This window comes from Kockovaella imperatae, assembly GCF_002102565.1.
Source record: "Kockovaella imperatae strain NRRL Y-17943 chromosome Unknown BD324scaffold_16, whole genome shotgun sequence".
Classification (NCBI taxonomy): Eukaryota; Fungi; Basidiomycota; class Tremellomycetes; order Tremellales; family Cuniculitremaceae; genus Kockovaella; species Kockovaella imperatae.
The window spans coordinates 376,570-393,403 of record NW_019028956.1 but is presented as its reverse complement, the minus strand read 5'-3'; the positions used below and the strand labels follow the sequence as shown (position 1 = coordinate 393,403).

The window sequence follows — 16,834 nt, the reverse complement described above, 5'->3', positions numbered from 1 at the left end:
TCCCGAAGCTAGGAGGGGTTGACGTAATTCCATTTGGTGCGACTGATTTCTTTTGCCTCGAACGTTGCATTCCTCATCGCATCCATTCCAACCCACCATCTCTTGGACCTTGACAAATTATGCTGAACGATCAACATGTCACCCAAGCCACCCATCCATCGTATAGCTCCTCAGGAGAATGACCCGGCTGGCCAAATTACTCGATACCTACGATCCATCACACCATACCAAGCTGACTTTGCCACTGCTGGAGTCGAAGAAGCAAAAGTGGATGAAGTTGAGGAAGGAGGCATGCGTGCACCGACACCGAGAAGTTATCACTCTCCAAAACGCTCCAGTCTGGAAATGTTTCCACTGGACCAAGAAGATGCGCTGCGTGAGACTTCTCTATCCCCCTTCCCGCCAACACGATCTGACGAAGGATTTCAGGTCGAGAAGAGAGAAAGATGAAGCGTCGAGCCCAAGCAGAAATCGTGAAACCCAAAGTCGATCCCAAAACTCAGTTAGGTACTGTCGTACGAGAAACCGTCAAAGCATACGGTGGTCGTCGCCAGAAACAAATGGCGTACAGGGGGAGGAGTAGGTTCCCACCTCGTCCTCCTCCTTGGCGAGCGCATGAGGCGGCATCGAGAGCGAAGCAAGAGTCGCAAAGTGATGACGAGGAACCGCCAAGGAAGCGTCGAAAGAGTGTTGTCAGCGGATCCTCAGAGTCCATTGCAGCCCGAGAGGCCCTTGAACGTGCGAATCATCCACAAGTGTTCATCAAACCAGAACAAAGGCTTACAGTGAGTTTGTCTCTATCTTTGCGACCCGGCCAAGCTGAGATCAACCTTCAGCTTCCGCTCGAAAGTGCTCGAGTACAAGTAGCCGCCGACAGGAGAAAAGAAGGAGGTTTGAGAAGCAATGGAGAGATCGTCAAAGGTGAGTACGACAGTGGTGCACTGACACAAGGCTTGACTGATGTGCTTGTCAGGCAATGAGCCGGGGCCTTCCACACGACCGCAAATCAGCAGTGACTACTTCGCACATGCCCCCGTTCCTCTCAGCATTTCCCACAGTCACAGTCGTCAACGTCCCGATCCTTCGGAATCCTGCTCAGCACACGATCGTTCGATTCAGAGCTTCATCAACGAGCACCACCTTCCTTCACCTGGCATCACAGGCTCACCAAGCTGGCCGAGCTTCTCATCCGCCTCAATGGCTTCCCCTTACCAGCCTAGAGGTCCCGCGCGGCCGTTTCAAAGAACTCCTGGCCTAGACACCTGTCATCATCCAGGCTGTTCCATCGTCTACTCCACTCCACGCCCTCTCTCTCACTCTACACCCGGTCAGCCTCAGTCAGTTGATAACCGAGCCTATCTTCACAGGCCCGCCACACCCCTACGTCCACCGCAGGTAGCATCTGATATTCAGCACGCGCCAAGATCCCAATCGGGACCATACATCGGCGATGCGCTTATCTCTATTATACCAGGACCATACTCCCGAGGACCCTCCTCAGGATCGCCCCATCATGCACAGGTGGCCACAAGCAGCTCCTCATCCCGACCCATGTACTCGATGTGGCAGACCTCCCGCCAACAGGCTCAGCCTCATTCGGCTCAATACGCACAATCTCCAGCCTATCAGCCTGTGCTTCACCCGGAAATGTATAGGTCTTCGGAGCTGCAGCCTCCGCTGCACCTCGCGTACCCCGAAGAACAGCAAAGTTTCTACCATGAGAACCATGGTCAAGTACCTCAGATCAACCTCAGCGGGGGACATGCTACGAACATCCGAGAAGGATATGCAGCTTTCCAAGATTCGATCGCCCAAGCGGAACTCGCAGAAATGCAATACCAGCAGCATCTTGCCGCCACGATGCACTGTCAACCACCCATAATGCACTATGATCAAGGAAGTCCTTCAGCTTGGCCTGCCGTCCTTATGTTTCCCGAAGCAAATCAAGCGACCTTCTATCCCGGTTTTCATTATGATATGCGATACGTTAATCGGATGAGGATGCCCGAATACCCACAGGGAAGGATGGATAATCCCTTTTTGGTGCAGCAATCGAGTGACAGGAATGCGTCTGGCGGCCGGAATCAATCAGCGCCTGCACATGTACGGGAAGCAGCAGTCGAGGATGACGGTGATGCGTCCGATGACTCGGACAAGGTCTCAAAATGCAGTTCGTATGTCTAGTCAAATTCGTCTCCACACCGCGTTCTTGGCCCATGTTGTTGTCACACAGTACTTGTGGATCCCAATATATACACATACGTATATACAGTATACAGTCATAGAGTCAGTTTCCCAATCATGTAGTCTCTTGATGTACTGTTTTCATCACCAAAGCAGAACCATTACATTCTTGATCAATGACTCAATACAATACAACCTAACCTATAAAGCCCAAAGATTGGATCTTCGATTCCGTTCAAACACACACACACTATATGGCGCTGAGGGTTATCCTCGTGATTTCCGCTTTGATATCTGTCAAGGCCTGAGACAGCGCTTTTCCATCTTCATACTTGCGTTGAGCATGAGCATCGGCAATCATGACCCTGGCACAGGACGTGAGTCTCCGGCGCCAGGCGGTATTCTGGGCGAAATCAAAACTCACTCTAGTTGAGCTTCTTGCTCCAACAGTGGTTGAAGCATCAGAGCGGGATCATTGACCCCGTTCGGCTGCCCATTCCCGTTCAAGTCTGTCAAAGTAGTCTGTACAATTGCAGCATTGAGGTCTTGTCGTTTTCGCTCCGCGATCCGCTTTTGATATCGTGGCAAGGCCTGTAAAAAGCTCAGCCCAGTCTAAAGAGTTTTCATAACGACTCGCTCACCTGCAGTTTTACCATTTGCATAGCCAGAAAAGTTGCCGAACTCCTCGCGATCGCTGACTGAACAGTTGACTGTGAGGAACCTTCTTCACTTGGAGCACCAGACAGTCGCTTGGACAAGTGTTCGTACTGAGCCAGGAGGTCGAGAAGCTGCTTGTGAAGTTTGATCACTTGTTTGCCCGGCTCTGCAGACTCGTCTCCAGAACTGTAAACGGGGTAATATTAGATCCAGGCTAAAAACAGCCCACTCACGACAAAATCCCCATGTGCTCCTCAAAATCTGGAATGAGATCCTCAATGTCCGATTGCAAGCTCCTCAGGGCTTTGTAGACTCGGGAAAATCCAGAAACGCGTTCACGATCGGCTATACGTTGCTTGCGCCTGAGCAAGAGTCAGAGGACGATTCGTTCTTCCCCAAACGATGGCGACTTACGAGACGGTGCCCCAGCACTCTCGGCAGACTCTCACACCCTTTATCTGTACTTCTTTTGGCTGTTGCGGGACAGGTCCACCGTTTCCATTGAATTTTCTCGGTGATGTCGAACTTGAAGACGCGGTGCGAATGGAGTTGATGCTGCCTCGCCTCTCAGATACTGGACTCCCGTTCTGACTCGATTCCTTGTCCTTGATCTTCATCCACCCTACAAAGCCCTCATCCACCTCTTCACCCCGACCAGTCTTCCAGTCGGCGACTAATAATAAGGAACACTTCTCCTTCCGCATGCCGGGTGGTAATGATGGAATGGGCGACGTGAGCGTAGCTGGCTGACCAGATAGTTGGGACTGGACTGCTAAAAGGGCGGGCGGAGTCGGTTGAAGGGAACAAACGACACGGCCACACAGTCGACAATGATGCTTGCGATTAGACAGAGAGAATGACGACCTAAAAATCGATCAGCTGCTGCGAGCCTTGCCAACGTTGGAATTATTCACAGGCAAATGAAGCATTTCTTAGCCTCTGCATCGTCCTGCCACTTGACAATAGTCTGCTCGGCGGCTGAGAGTCGATCGTCAGGTTCGCCAACATCTTGTTATCAGACTCAACTCACCTCGCTTGCGGATATCTTCCGCTGCGGGACCACCCCTCGGATCGAGATTGTTCTTGACGCCCTTCCAAACCTCTTTGGGACCTCTCAGCGCGTCCAGAGCTCCATCGATAGACATCAAAGAGCGCCTCTTGTCGGATACTGAAGACAAGGAGAACGTGGATGACCCGGACCGCGGCAGCGTCGGAGCAGTCCCCGGAGCCATCTCCGGGGGAGCAGTGGTCGGATTGAAATGTAAATCGACAAGCTAATCGTGAGTTGGCACTGTGCAGACATGGGATGAGAGGGTGTGAACCCACCTTGACCCATCGCCGACCTAACCTGCCTTCATCCTTCTCTCTCTCTTCACATAGAGTCTTGCGTTCCGTGAAATACTCTTCGGTCCTGTCATATCTTACTCCTGCCGGCTGAAATCCAATCTTATAAGGCATTCCGACCCCCTTTCCAGTCATGGATAATCCGCCTGTAATCTGGGAATCGGACCTTGTGAGACCACCTGAACCCGCTCCATAGACAGCACTAGGACTGCCAGGACTGTGTGCTCCGAAACTTGATGTCCTGCCATGTAAGAGATTGCTCCCGGATGAGTTCGCCCTGATCTGAGGATTTGGATTGAGGTGAGAACGTCCATGGACAGCGAGGGACGGTTGGGGATGGTTGATAGATGGGAGTGTCGAAGATGAAGAGGGATTTGACATGGATGGTCTCAAGATATATCCATTGGATCCCGGAGGTGGAGGTGAAGCAGGTGAAGAAGTACCTAGACGGGACATATTGGCGGGCTGTAAAACCCTTTTGGTAGTTGGAATAGTGGGTGTAGAGGAAGTATGCGTAGGACCAGGAGGAGATCGAGCTACCATTGGGTCAGAAGGTGAGGTCCCAAGATCCGACGAGGAGGTCTGGAGTAAAGGCGGAGGGGAAGCACTAGAACTTGGACTCGGTCCACGCTGTTGACCTGGAAGTTGACCAGGAGGAGCGGTAGACCCTCCTGCTGACGCGCTAGGACTTCCCACATGAAAGTTGCCAAAGGCTCCATGAAGTTCTTGTCCTACTTGACTCGCGACACCCGCCACTCCATTCAAGGTACTGTTGACAAAGGCTCTTCCTCTGCCTTCACCCCTTGGCGCCCAGGTGGATAACCAAGCTTGAGCCTTGTTCACGCCATCGACTGTGAAACTAGCGGAACGTCGATGGCTTGAGCCTGCTCCAAAAGGACTCATCCCCGTGACATCGTATTGATCTGGCGGTGAGGAAGGCAGCGCAGAGGCAGAGGACGTAGAAGGTATTTGAAGACCACCGCTTCCTACTCCTCCTACTGCCGCTGCCGCTGCCGGAGTAGGAGATCGGATGGACGATGCGGATGAGCTTTGAGATGAAGGTCGACCATTATTAGGCTTTGGAGGGGGTACTGGTGGTACAGGGACAGTGGAAGCAGAAGACAAGGTCAATGTAGAGTTTGTAGGTGATACGACGTGCCCTCTGGCTTGAGCTTGAGCGCCAAAAGCTCGACGTCGAGGTGCGACCACGCCTCCTTCATAAGACCCATTCGACACTCCCACAGCGCCAGCACTGCCAGCTGTGCTTCCTGTCACTCCAGGCCTAGATGGACCAGCCACAGAGGATGTCATGTTGAGGTCGTCCCCGCTGTCCTCATGGAGGCCATGTTGTGAAGAAGGAGATGACCGAGTATCAAGTAAAAAGACGAGTCCCGGGCGAGTGAGGTGGGTTTGAGGGCAGGTTCAATTACGTAGTGGCGTTTAATATAAGAAGGCGGCAGATTTTGCGAGTCCCGCTGGCGACCTTCCCCCATCAAATTTGGGGAACATGTTCTCTCCTGTAAGTGAGCAGCGAGCAACCCATTGCATACATTGTTGGAAATGAAATCTCATTCTACCCCATCTATAAGACGTTCTGACAAAATCGATGTATATACTGTGAAACCTCATACACAGATGATGATGCTCCTCTGTCTAACCCCGCATTTCCCCTCTTTATAAGAGCACTTTTGATTGAAAAGAACCGATAGGACAACACTTGTGCTTTCGATCCAGGATGTTTCGACATTATGAATTCCAGAGATTGGGTGGGGAGTCGACATCGCCGTACATTGTTCCTTTCTTCTTATCATCACTCTAGATCCGTGAAGTCGTGTCCGTACACCATCATTCGTCCCTCGAGGTCTTTTTCCTTTTCCTCAGCGTGTCGTAATTGTAACACACGTTCTGCCGAGCCCACCGCGGTCTACGCAGCGACCGAAACTTGCTCTGTCGTATCGACGCTCGCACCGTCCTTGATCAATTCCGGCACTGGCTCAATCAGACCCTTGGAAATCTTCGGAGCGACCCATGATCGTTTAGGAATACCACCTTGGAATGGCAGTCGGGTAGATCCTTCGAGCCAGGCATCGACCTCTTCGGCGCATTGTCGACCCTCTCGAATACCATGGACGACGAGGGACTGACCAGTATGGCAGTCTCCCGAGGCGAACACTCCGTCCACGTTGGTCGAGAATCGCTGATATACCTGTCAGTGAATAATCCTTTCTCCACGAGTATTGTATCCCATTCGCACTCACACCTCGCGGGGTCTTGATGTTCGACCTTGGGTCCTGCTCCAAAGCCAGAGCCTTGATACACTCGTTTTGAGGTCCCAAGAATCCGAGCGCGAGCAGGACCAATTGACCTGGGTAGAACTTTTCACTGCCCTTGACTTCCTCCATGCTCCACTTGCCACCGACTTCGGTCCATTCGACTAAGACAGTGTCCAATCCTTTCAGTTTGCCCTCATCATCAAGAACGAATTTCTTGGTAGAGATGCAGTACTGTCGAGGATCCTTGCCTCCAAAGTTGGCCATGACTTCGGAATGACCATAGTCAGTCTTCTTGACTCGGGCGAATTGAGGCCAGGGGTTGTTGACAGCTCGTTGGGCTGGAGGTTCAGGCAAGAGTTCAAAGTTGGTAACGGATTTGGCTCCATGTCGAACACTGGTTCCGATACAGTCGTTTCCGGTATCTCCACCACCGATCACAATGACGTCCTTGCCTCGGGCTGAGATGAACGACCCGTCCTCGTGGTTAGAGTCAAGCAAGCTCTTGGTGTTGGGCTGCAGGAAGTCCATGGCGAAGTGGATGCCATCGGTTTCTCGGTTCGGCAGTTTGAGGTCACGGGGCCATGTGGCACCAGTCGCAACAATGACAGCATCGTTCTCCGACCTGATCTGTGCGGCATCGGTATTGACACCGACATGAGCGCCAGTGATGAATTTGATGCCTTCAGCAGCCATGAGGTCGGTTCGTCGCTGCACGACAGCCTTGTCAAGCTTCATATTGGGAATACTACATCGAAACGTTAGCCCAAGATCCTCTCATGCCCGCCTCTGACTTACCCGTACATGAGCAGACCTCCAATTCGGTCAGCGCGCTCGTAGACAGTGATCAAGTGGCCAGCCTTGTTGAGTTGATCAGCAGCGGCAAGACCAGCAGGCCCAGATCCAATGATGGCGACCTTTTTGCCGGTACGGTGCTGAGGAGGTTTGGGTACCATCCATCCCATCTCAAAGCCTTTATCAATAATGGCACATTCGATCGACTTGATTCCGACAGGAGCTTCGTTGATACCGAGGACACACGCGCTCTCACAAGGAGCAGGGCAGACTCGACCGGTGAACTCTGGGAAATTGTTCGTCTTCAGCAACCTGTTCAGAGCGTCCAACCATCGTTCTTCGAAGACCATAGTGTTCCACTTAGGAATGACGTTGGCGATGGGACATCCAGTGTCCGATTGACAGAAGGGAATTCCACAGTCCATGCACCGGGCAGACTGGTATTTGAGCTCCTTTTCGTTCAATCGACCAGAAATCTCCTTCCAGTCCTTGACCCTCTTTCTAGGTGGTCTGTAAGCCTCATTGAGTCGCTTGTACTTCATAAATCCACGAGTCTTGTCCAACTTGGCCATGCGTTCCTTGGTGGTTCCCTCATCGACCATGGCGTCTTCAACGTCCACAATTGTAGGCTCAGTCTTCTTGGGCGAGCCAGTAGGTGTGACAAGCTCGGGACTAGATGCTCCATGACCGTTGGCGTCTCGTGGAAGCGTGGGATCAAAGCCAGTAGCAACGAGGTCGACCTGAGAAGCAGTCTGAGACGGAATGAGATCGATGACCGATTGCCTCTTCTTCTCTTCGGCGACTCGTTCAGCCTCTTGATCCAAGACTCGCTTGTAATCCAGAGGCATGACACGGACAAACATAGGAAGGAATCGGTGGAAGTTCTTGAGGATCCTGTCGGCGATTTCTGATCCGGTGAAGTGTCGGTGGTCCTCAATCATTGATCGAAGCTCGGCGATCTCTTGAGGGTTGTTGACCGGGCCAAGTTCCACAGTACCCTTGTTGACTTTCGGAGCAAAGCTGTGAGCCATGTCCAAGACGTACGCGATACCACCGGACATTCCAGCCGCAAAGTTTCGTCCAGTCAATCCAAGAACGACAACACGTCCCCCAGTCATGTATTCACAACCGTGATCGCCGACTCCTTCCACCACACAGTTGGCTCCCGAGTTTCGCACCGCGAATCGTTCCGCTGCGATACCTCGGATAAAGGCGTGACCGGAAGTGGCACCAAAGAAGCAGACGTTTCCAATGATGATGTTCTCTTCGGCCTTGAACGGACTGGACTTCGGCGGGTAGACGATCAATCGACCACCAGACAACCCTTTGCCGACGTAGTCGTTGGCATCACCTTCAAGCTCGATGGTGATACCAGGTGCCAAGAAAGCACCGAGAGATTGACCAGCCGATCCACGCATGTTGATGTGGATTGTGTCTCTGGGAAGACCAGCTTCACCGTACTGCTTGGACACTCGGTAAGACAATGTGGTACCAAGAGCTCGGTCCGTGTTCACGACATCACAGTCGATCTCGACAGGAAGACCCTTCTGCAAGGCTGGCTCGGCCTCGTCGATAAACTTGTTGTCAAGTCGGACATAAAGCTTGTGGTCCTGAGATCGGATACGGTAAGTAGCGGCATCGGGCCGCATCAAGTGAGCAGGCTTCATGATGGGCGACAGATCGAGATGTTGAGTCTTGGGCGTCCTCAAACTGTCATCCACACGGAGCATTTCGGATCGTCCAACCATCTCATTGATGGTTCTGAATCCAAGCTTGGCCATGATAGCTCGCAACTCTTCGATCACGTAGTAGAAAAAGTTGATCACTTGTTCGGGTTGACCGGCGAATTTGGCACGGAGCGCTGGGTCCTGAGTGGCGATACCAACAGGACAAGTGTTCTTGTGACACGCCTTCATCATGATACAACCCATGGCGATCAGGGGAGTCGTGGCGAAGCCCCATTCTTCCGCACCGAGAAGCGTGGCAATGGCAATATCTCGACCCGTTCGGATCTGCCCATCGGTCTGGACGGTAACTCGTCCACGCAGGTTGTTCAGGACAAGCGTTTGGTGAGTCTCGGCGAGTCCCAATTCCCATGGAAGTCCAGCATACTTGATCGAGGTCCACTTGGCAGCACCAGTACCACCGTCGTGTCCTGAAATGGTAATGTGATCCGCTTTGGCCTTGGCAACACCAGAAGCGACGATGCCCACGCCAACTTCTGAGACGAGCTTGACAGAGACTCGGGATCTTGGGTTGGATGACTTGAGATCGTAGATCAATTGCTTGAGATCTTCAATCGAGTAAATGTCGTGGTGAGGAGGTGGGGAAACCAGCGTAACACCAGGAGTAGAGTGACGAGTCCGACCGATGGAGGCCGACACTTTGTGACCTGGCAGCTCACCTCCCTCACCAGGCTTGGCACCCTGCGCCATCTTGATCTGAAGCTCGTCAGAGTCGGCAAGATAGTTGGAGGTGACACCGAATCGACCAGAGGCAACTTGCTTGATGGCGGATCGTCGTGAGTCCCAGACGGGCTTGAGCTCCATGGCGTGGGTGAAAGGACCGTTGTCGGAATCAGCACCGGGTCCAGGGATAGGAATAGATCTTTCGGCATCTTCACCACCTTCACCAGTGTTGGACTTTCCGCCCAGACGGTTCATGGCGATAGCCAAGGCAGTGTGCGCCTCCATCGAAATCGATCCATAAGACATGGCTCCTGTGACACATCGTCGGACAATCTCGTTCCAAGGTTCGACCTGCTCAATGGGGACAGATTGTCCCTTGTCAAAGTCAAAGTCAAGGAGACCTCGCAAAGTGCCACGCTTAATGGCCTCGCGAGAGTTGCGTGAGTATGCATCGTATGCGTTCTGGTTCTTCTGTCGCACGGCATCCTGGAGCTGCGCGACGGAGACGGGATCGTTGACTCGCATCTCAGATCCTTGGCGGTAGTGGTATTCTCCGCTCTCAGGCTGAATAACGTCAATCTAGGCCGCTCGCTCCCCCGCGTTCACTCACCATTCCCGGTACCGTGATGATGTCTCGCGAGGGCCAAGCTCGCTCGTGGAATTCGAAGGCATCCATAGCAAGGAGGTCGAAGGTGGCTCCTTGAACTCGAGATGCTGTTCCGACGAAGCATTCTGCAACGACCTCCTCGTGCAAACCCAGAATCTCGAAAAGCTGAGCGCCCTTGTACGATGCAAGCGTCGAGACGCCCATCTTGGAGAGAACCTTGAGCATTCCCTCATCAGTAGCCTTCATGTAGTTGGCTACAAGCTTCTCGGCAGATTGGCCATCCTTGGCCCTGAGCACGACGTCAGCGTGGATAACGCGGTACGAAACTCACAATCCCTCTTTGACTACCTTGCCGATCAACTCCATGATCAACCATGGGCAGATGGCATCGGCACCGTATCCGACCAATACACACATGTGGTGGACTTCACGAGCTTCACCCGTTTCGACCATGATAGCAACGTCTGCTCTCTTCTTTTGTCCTACGAGGAAGTGATGAACACCTCCAGTTGCCAAGATGGCAGACAAGGCCACCCGGTTGGGTCCAGTGTTTCGGTCGGAAAGAATGATGATCTTGAATCCTGCTTCGACGGCATTCAGAGCTTCTTGTCTGACCCTGTTGAGGGCATTTCGGTACCCGGGAAGACCCTCGGCCTTGTCGAAAGTCAAATCAAGGGTAATAGACGTCCAGTCTGCGTGAGACACTGAAAAGTGCTTCATGGCGTTCATCTCTTCGATGGTGAGAATGGGCGTCTTGAGCTGCAGACGATGACACTGCTGAGCATTCATCTCGAGCAAGTTACCCTCCCTGCCGACCATTGTCTCGAGGGACATGACGATGGATTCTCGAATGGGATCAATGGGCGGGTTGGTGACTTGGGCGAATAATTGTCGGAAATAGTCGTAGAGGGTTCTGGGGGCAGATGACATGCAAGCAAGGGCAGCGTCGTTACCCATGGATCCAAGGGCTTCGTGGCCTTCTTGAACCATTGGCAACATGAGCATGTTGAGTTGCTCAATTGTGTAGCCGTAGGCAAGCAATTTAGGATCCGTTGACAATGGCTCGTCGTCCAAGTGAATGGCCAAGTCTTCGTGTCGCTTGACTCTTCTGACAACATCGGGCAACCTCATGATCTTGGACTCGATCCAAGCTGCGAACGGCTGTCGCTTGGCAGTTTTCATCTTGAGTTCTCGATCGTCGACAATTCGACCCTCCTTGGTGTCGACCAACAGCATACGACCAGGCTTGAGTCGACCCTTTTGCACGATTCTCTCTGGCTCGAGGAAGATGGTTCCTACTTCAGAGGCGCAGACCATGAGGTCGTCCGAGGTGACGACGTATCTGCACGGTCGCAGACCATTTCGGTCCAAGTTAGCACCGCAATATCGTCCGTCGGAGAAGGTGAAGAGAGCAGGACCATCCCAAGGCTCCATCAAGCTAGATGCCCACTGGTAGAATGCCTTCTTCTCCGGCTCCATCAGATCGTTGTTTTGCCACGCCTCGGGCACCATCAACATGACAGCTTCGGGCAGAGTCAAGACGCCATTGACGACGAGCAATTCAAGGACATTATCGAAAGCTGCGGAATCGGAACCTCCGTCCTCAACGATGGGGTAGAGCAACGGGAGCTCGTCGGCAAAGTGCTCCGACTTGAGGTGTCCCTCTCTTGACTTCATCCAGTTCTTGTTTCCTCGGACAGTGTTGATTTCTCCATTGTGAGCTGCCCATCGCATTGGCTGAGCTCGGTCCCAAGAAGGGAAAGTGTTGGTGGAGAATCGAGAGTGGACAAGGGCAAAGTGGGACGCGTAGAGGACGTGGTTGAGGTCGTGGTAATAGTTGTAGACTTGGACTGGGGAAAGTTGGCCTTTGTACACAATATTCGAAGGGGTGAGGGAGCATATGTAGAATTGGTTGGCGAGTCCACTGGACGGGAGTGAGCGAGTATGACCAGCTTCGAGGGGAAGAATGGTGACTTACATCTTTGAGGTCGCCTGCTTTCGCAAGACGTAGAGTTGTCTGAGGAAGAACTTTTCGTCGAAAGCCCCATCTTGACTCTCCTGACCTGGGCCGTAGTGATTTGCCAAGACGACGAACGGTTGGAAGATTCTCGGCTCCTTGCTCTTGCTAGCAGGTCCAAGGATAGTGTTATCGGTGGGGACCTCTCTCCAACCGAGGACGCGGAGTTCGAGCGTCTTTGCGAGCGATTCAAAGGTCATTTGCTGGGAGGCGTACTTTTCAGGGGAGAAGAACAAGTTTCCCACGGCATAATGACCTTCAGCGGGAAGGGAAGCGTCAAACGAATGTCCACATTCCCTGACGAAGAAGTCGTGTGGAATACCGGTCATGACGCCTGCACCGTCACCGTCTCGAGCATCAGCACCGGCTGCAAAAGGGATGCGTCAGTATAATGTGTTATTCTGCTGAGCTGTCCAAAAGGTGACTCACTAGCTCCTCGATGGGTCATATTACACAGAATGTTCCTCGCATCGCTGACGATCTTGTGCGAGGCCCGACCTTTGATATGACAGATGAAACCTACTCCACACATTATGTCAATGATCCCAGTAAGGGCGGGTGATTTGGTCTATAGTTCGATCGCGAGTGGGGGGGATAGGTGGGCAATCAGTCCCAATTTTCGAGCTAGGGGGGATCGCCCCCGTTGTGAATCTTTGTGTACAGTGAGTGAACTGGCGGTCCCCTCTGGACTATAGATATCCTGTATAATGATCAAGCGGACAGTATAAGCAGGTTCCAAGAGTAAGAGAGAGAGAGATGTGAGATGGTGAAAGAGGATGGCTAACCCAACTTTTTCCCTCCCCCTCGTTCTTGGCTACAATCGAATCGAATCCGCGGTTGTCCGAAATTCACCGAGTGTTTTTGATTCCGGTTCAACCAATAGAGTTCATTTTTGAGTTTTTAGATAAGCCTAAAAGCACACTGGAAAGTGGATGGACCAATCAGATCACAGCGATATTATCAGCTGTGACCTGGAGGGTGATCAGCTGGCTAGAGGATATATATAGTTAGATGGGGCACTCCAGCGTCAGTCAACTGACTGCTGCTCATCTCCAAGTGTCGTTAGAGCCTCATTCAGCTGTCTCCGCTCTGCCCTCCACGTATCACACGCGATGCACCTGATCATACCTAGGGCGCGTTGTCGATCTGGTTAAATTAACCGAGAGAAATACATGGGCCGTTTACGAATGTCGCGTGATAGTATGAGAGAGGAAGAGAGAGACAGCTCTCACATGGTCAATGGACACTGAATCGATGGAGAAGTTGGTTTGTGGACCATACACGCATATATGGACGAGCACAGCTGGAACTCAGAGGATCGATCACCTCTATCGATTCCTGCGACCTTGACCCCGCGACCGAATTCGGCGGAATGGCCGAATCGAGACTCCGTTGTCAAGGACTTTATTCATGATTTTACCGCTGAGTGATGAAGTGTGATAACCTGGAGATCACTTCATTGCATGGCGATGGTGTCTATGCAACGACTCCTAGGATTCGAATGACTCATACTGGATGACCTCACTCGCCCCCTGTACAACCTTGCATGCATCGTAAAATTACAACAGACCAGTGTCGAACACCACTCATTCTCTCCCCTTCTACTCAAGCTACGGGATAGCGAGCCCACTGCTGGACAGGGGCGTCTTTGGACCTTCGACTTGTGACATCCTCTAGATCCTTCACCTGCTCATTGTCCGTCCCCGGCCCCCTTGTCTCCCTTGTCGCCCTCTGGCAGAATGAAGAAACTTGTATCGGTTTGGGCTGCCCTCGACTTTTGTCTCCTCGTCGCTGGCATCTTGATAATCACCATGAGCTTCCTACTGAGCATCGGAGACGATGTAGTCTTGAAGTTGTTCTTTAGAGAATTTGACCAGAAACGTGAGTGCTCCAGGGAAGCTGAGCCAGAGTGGGACCTCATCCTGGCCTCTCGGAGCTGATAACCCCCTTCAGTCGGCATCGCACTCGGCAGCACGTACATCTTTGCCTTTGTCTTCTCGATCCCAGCTATCATACAGTCAGCGGAGAGGGGCAAGCTGCTCAAGATACAATCCTGGCTCCTCCTATCCATCGCGGTATTCACCTTGACCGTGAGTCTCAATTAACTCCCGGCAGCCTGAGCCCAGGCTCCCTCGTCCTGCTCACGCCAAATCAGGCTGGTACCATCGTCTGGCAATTTAGCCTCGGACAACTGAACAATTTTAGTATCCTGTGGGCAAAGGAGGATATCATAGTCCAACAGGCCATCCAAGATGAGGTATGGGATCTCAAGCGTTGGGCCATCACCACCCTTGCTAAAGCTTGGCTCCTAGTTTTCTTGTTGTGGTTACTGGAACGGTACGACGGCAGGGCTTTTTACTGCCACCGGTGGTCACTGTATAGATACAGCCTTTGCAGCTACTCAACCGGGATGTCAAGCTTCAAGTCTGTTCGATCCTCCCCTACCTGTCATCAGAGTGACTTCGCTGACGATTCAACTTTCAGTCACATCCTCTTCACCCCCCGGAAGCGATTACGTCTTGAATCAGCTTTTCACATCGATCTACGGCTTCGAAGCTATCATTGGTGGTCTCTTCCTCGCCACTCTCTGCATCATCAATGAGGTGAGTGATTGCCAAAACGACGCGAGCGGGACTTGCTGAATCTCAGCTGCGATTCCGGCAGAGACGCCTCCAAGTCCGCTTCGCTATGATTGATTCGAAACGAGGAGGCAGTGGATTCGTGTAAGGTACCAAATTCATGTATGATGGCCGTGGCTCGTGGTCATAGTCCAAGCTGTCTGCTGTAGAGAGACTCGATTCATCATCATGTCTAGTTTTGTGCCACACTCGTTACAATTGTTTAAAATGCCGCCCGCCGTACCAGTTCACCTCTTCCCTTTGCCACGAGGGATTTTTCAAAACCTCGAGACTGGTTGCATTATAGGAACAGGCGAGCACATTCGACTTGGAGATCATTCAAGTTCGGTGTCAACCCAGTCGAATCGAGGTAGGACTGAGGGCATCTTGTCAGCGGCTCGTCGGACGGAGAAGCTCTCTTCCGTTTCCATCCACCAATTCGCCCTTGAGACTTTGGCCCACAGGGTGATTCCAACAACATGGTAAGTTGCAACTACCTCACGCGAGGGCTACTTGGGATAGCGTTGACCGAGATACGCGCTCCTCTTTCCTCTTCTCAAATCTGCATATACAGCCTCGTAAGTCGACTGTCTTTTCATCCAGTATCTTGGCTGACAGCTTCGCTACTAGCCCCTAAAGCCAAACACTCGAAAATGGTCACGCTGTTGAACTACCGTCTGAAAGTTACCTTGTGTGTCTCGACTTGTCAGGATGCATCGACAGGCCATCCCTGCATCCTCCATGTGGAACAACACTGACTCCTTGTATCAGAGACGATGGTAGATCTCTAGTGGGGCAGATGTTGGCATACGACAAGCACATGAATTTCGTTCTCGCAGAATGTGAAGAGTTCCGGACGGTCAAGGTGAGTGTCTTCTTCCTTCCTCCACGAGACATCGTGCAGTGATGGAGGTCGAGACTGATGCCTCCCATCTTCTTCGCAGGCGAAGAAACAGAAGAAGGATGGCGAACCGGCACCTACAACACAACAGAAACGTACATTAGGATTGGTCATTCTGAGAGGAGAGACCATCGTCTCAGTGTCAGTCGAAGGACCACCTCCGCTCACAGCGGAAGAGCGGGGCTTGGCGGCGGGACCAGGGAGAGGTATCCCTGCTGGAAGGGGAATGGGTCTTGGTGCGGGTGAGTGTCGTCGGTTGGAGGGATATTAGGTTGCCGAAACCTCTCTCCTGCTCGGGAGGAGTCTCGCATAAGGCTTCTCTCCCCTCTCTACCCTCCCGAAATCCCATTGTATGCCATCACGGCGCTCACACTCTGTTTAGGCGCCCCCGGAGCCATGGCTGCTCGACCCATGGCTTACGCTCGACCACCTCCTGGATTCCCACCCGGTGTCCCCGGTATGCCAGCAGGTATGCCACCCGGTTTCCCAGGTGGGATGCCACCAGGTATGCCCCCAGGGTAAGTCTTCATCGCACCTTCTACCAGCGCCTAGAACACCACGCTGACCAGTCCATCACAGCATGCCTCCAGGTTTCAGACCTCCCGGTATGGCTGGCGGACCTCCTGGCATGTTCCCTCCGGGTGGAATGCCTCCTGGGTGAGTCTGAAGAGTGTCTGTGAGCATCTACAGAAATTGATGAGAATTTCAAGCTTCCCTCCTCGCCCGCCTCAATGAGAGTATGCTTTGCGAGAGAGCTGGGTTCGCAAGGAGTAGGAGTTGTTGGACCCAGTCGAGTCGCACTCCTACCATCACGATGGAAAAAAAATGTACCAGCGTATCTATTGACTCGAATGCATGATTCGATTGGGCTATATAGAGTCAGGCGAGCCCTGACAGCGCTTGTCAGGGAAAACTGAGACGACATGGAGGAGACATAGGCGATGATCTAGAGCGATATGTTGGCCAATGGCGTTTGTGCATCAGCTGACGAATATACACTCGTGTATCATTCGGGCCGGTGTCAGTCATATGT

At 52.5% G+C, this 16,834-nt stretch overlaps 5 protein-coding genes across 5 annotated transcripts; 3 read left to right on the top strand and 2 right to left on the bottom strand.

The window, feature by feature from the left end:
- The first annotated feature begins 77 nt into the window (after positions 1–77).
- Positions 78–2,332, top strand: BD324DRAFT_638240 (hypothetical protein). Its single transcript, XM_022017093.1, has 4 exons — positions 78–376; positions 430–785; positions 837–921; positions 974–2,332. Exons 1-4 carry the CDS (start codon positions 136–138, stop codon positions 2,182–2,184), a joined length of 1,893 nt encoding a protein of 630 aa, XP_021868350.1. The 5' UTR covers positions 78–135; the 3' UTR covers positions 2,185–2,332.
- BD324DRAFT_638238 (FYVE zinc finger-domain-containing protein) lies at positions 2,322–5,730 on the bottom strand. Its single transcript, XM_022017092.1, has 8 exons — positions 4,168–5,730; positions 3,872–4,115; positions 3,756–3,819; positions 3,256–3,705; positions 3,075–3,203; positions 2,826–3,027; positions 2,609–2,775; positions 2,322–2,549 (listed from the first exon to the last, which is right to left on the bottom strand). The coding sequence occupies exons 1-8, from the start codon at positions 5,494–5,496 to the stop codon at positions 2,435–2,437; spliced, it is 2,700 nt and encodes an 899-aa protein (XP_021868349.1). The 5' UTR covers positions 5,497–5,730; the 3' UTR covers positions 2,322–2,434.
- BD324DRAFT_638236 (glutamate synthase) lies at positions 5,714–13,062 on the bottom strand. Its single transcript, XM_022017091.1, has 7 exons — positions 12,712–13,062; positions 12,244–12,649; positions 10,597–12,189; positions 10,269–10,554; positions 7,254–10,222; positions 6,444–7,203; positions 5,714–6,382 (listed from the first exon to the last, which is right to left on the bottom strand). The coding sequence occupies exons 1-7, from the start codon at positions 12,812–12,814 to the stop codon at positions 6,110–6,112; spliced, it is 6,390 nt and encodes a 2,129-aa protein (XP_021868348.1). The 5' UTR covers positions 12,815–13,062; the 3' UTR covers positions 5,714–6,109.
- Positions 13,063–13,729: 667 nt separating this feature from the next.
- On the top strand, positions 13,730–15,057 carry BD324DRAFT_194482 (hypothetical protein). The gene is made up of 6 exons (XM_022012147.1): positions 13,730–14,163; positions 14,236–14,372; positions 14,438–14,539; positions 14,595–14,706; positions 14,767–14,885; positions 14,947–15,057. Exons 1-6 carry the CDS (start codon positions 14,022–14,024, stop codon positions 15,007–15,009), a joined length of 675 nt encoding a protein of 224 aa, XP_021868347.1. The 5' UTR covers positions 13,730–14,021; the 3' UTR covers positions 15,010–15,057.
- Positions 15,058–15,192: 135 nt separating this feature from the next.
- On the top strand, positions 15,193–16,753 carry BD324DRAFT_638223 (hypothetical protein). Its single transcript, XM_022017090.1, is given in 7 exon segments — positions 15,193–15,382; positions 15,397–15,400; positions 15,531–15,591; positions 15,672–15,765; positions 15,845–16,043; positions 16,184–16,319; positions 16,381–16,753. The coding sequence occupies 7 exon segments, from the start codon at positions 15,380–15,382 to the stop codon at positions 16,460–16,462; spliced, it is 579 nt and encodes a 192-aa protein (XP_021868346.1). The 5' UTR covers positions 15,193–15,379; the 3' UTR covers positions 16,463–16,753.
- Positions 16,754–16,834: the final 81 nt, after the last annotated feature.

Excerpts from the sequence above, each read along its gene's own strand:
- BD324DRAFT_638240 (XM_022017093.1), top strand. The coding sequence starts at position 136 with ATGTCACCCAAGCCACCCATCCATCGTATAGCTCCTCAGGAGAATGAC. Across the intron at positions 377-429 it reads GGACCAAGAAGATGCGCTGC|GTCGAGAAGAGAGAAAGATG; the intron begins GTGAGACTTCTC and ends GAAGGATTTCAG. Across the intron at positions 922-973 it reads CAATGGAGAGATCGTCAAAG|GCAATGAGCCGGGGCCTTCC; the intron begins GTGAGTACGACA and ends TGTGCTTGTCAG.
- BD324DRAFT_638238 (XM_022017092.1), bottom strand. The coding sequence starts at position 5,496 with ATGACATCCTCTGTGGCTGGTCCATCTAGGCCTGGAGTGACAGGAAGC. Across the intron at positions 3,204-3,255 it reads GAGTGCTGGGGCACCGTCTC|GCGCAAGCAACGTATAGCCG; the intron begins GTAAGTCGCCAT and ends ACTCTTGCTCAG. Across the intron at positions 2,776-2,825 it reads TGCAAATGGTAAAACTGCAG|GCCTTGCCACGATATCAAAA; the intron begins GTGAGCGAGTCG and ends AGCTTTTTACAG.
- BD324DRAFT_638236 (XM_022017091.1), bottom strand. The coding sequence starts at position 12,814 with ATGTGTGGAGTAGGTTTCATCTGTCATATCAAAGGTCGGGCCTCGCAC. Across the intron at positions 7,204-7,253 it reads GGAGGTCTGCTCATGTACGG|TATTCCCAATATGAAGCTTG; the intron begins GTAAGTCAGAGG and ends GTTTCGATGTAG. Across the intron at positions 6,383-6,443 it reads ACATCAAGACCCCGCGAGGT|CGATTCTCGACCAACGTGGA; the intron begins GTGAGTGCGAAT and ends CAGGTATATCAG.
- BD324DRAFT_194482 (XM_022012147.1), top strand. The coding sequence starts at position 14,022 with ATGAAGAAACTTGTATCGGTTTGGGCTGCCCTCGACTTTTGTCTCCTC. Across the intron at positions 14,373-14,437 it reads TCGCGGTATTCACCTTGACC|GCTGGTACCATCGTCTGGCA; the intron begins GTGAGTCTCAAT and ends ACGCCAAATCAG. Across the intron at positions 14,540-14,594 it reads AACAGGCCATCCAAGATGAG|TTTTCTTGTTGTGGTTACTG; the intron begins GTATGGGATCTC and ends CTTGGCTCCTAG.
- BD324DRAFT_638223 (XM_022017090.1), top strand. Across the intron at positions 15,766-15,844 it reads AAGAGTTCCGGACGGTCAAG|GCGAAGAAACAGAAGAAGGA; the intron begins GTGAGTGTCTTC and ends TCTTCTTCGCAG. Across the intron at positions 16,044-16,183 it reads GGGAATGGGTCTTGGTGCGG|GCGCCCCCGGAGCCATGGCT; the intron begins GTGAGTGTCGTC and ends CACTCTGTTTAG.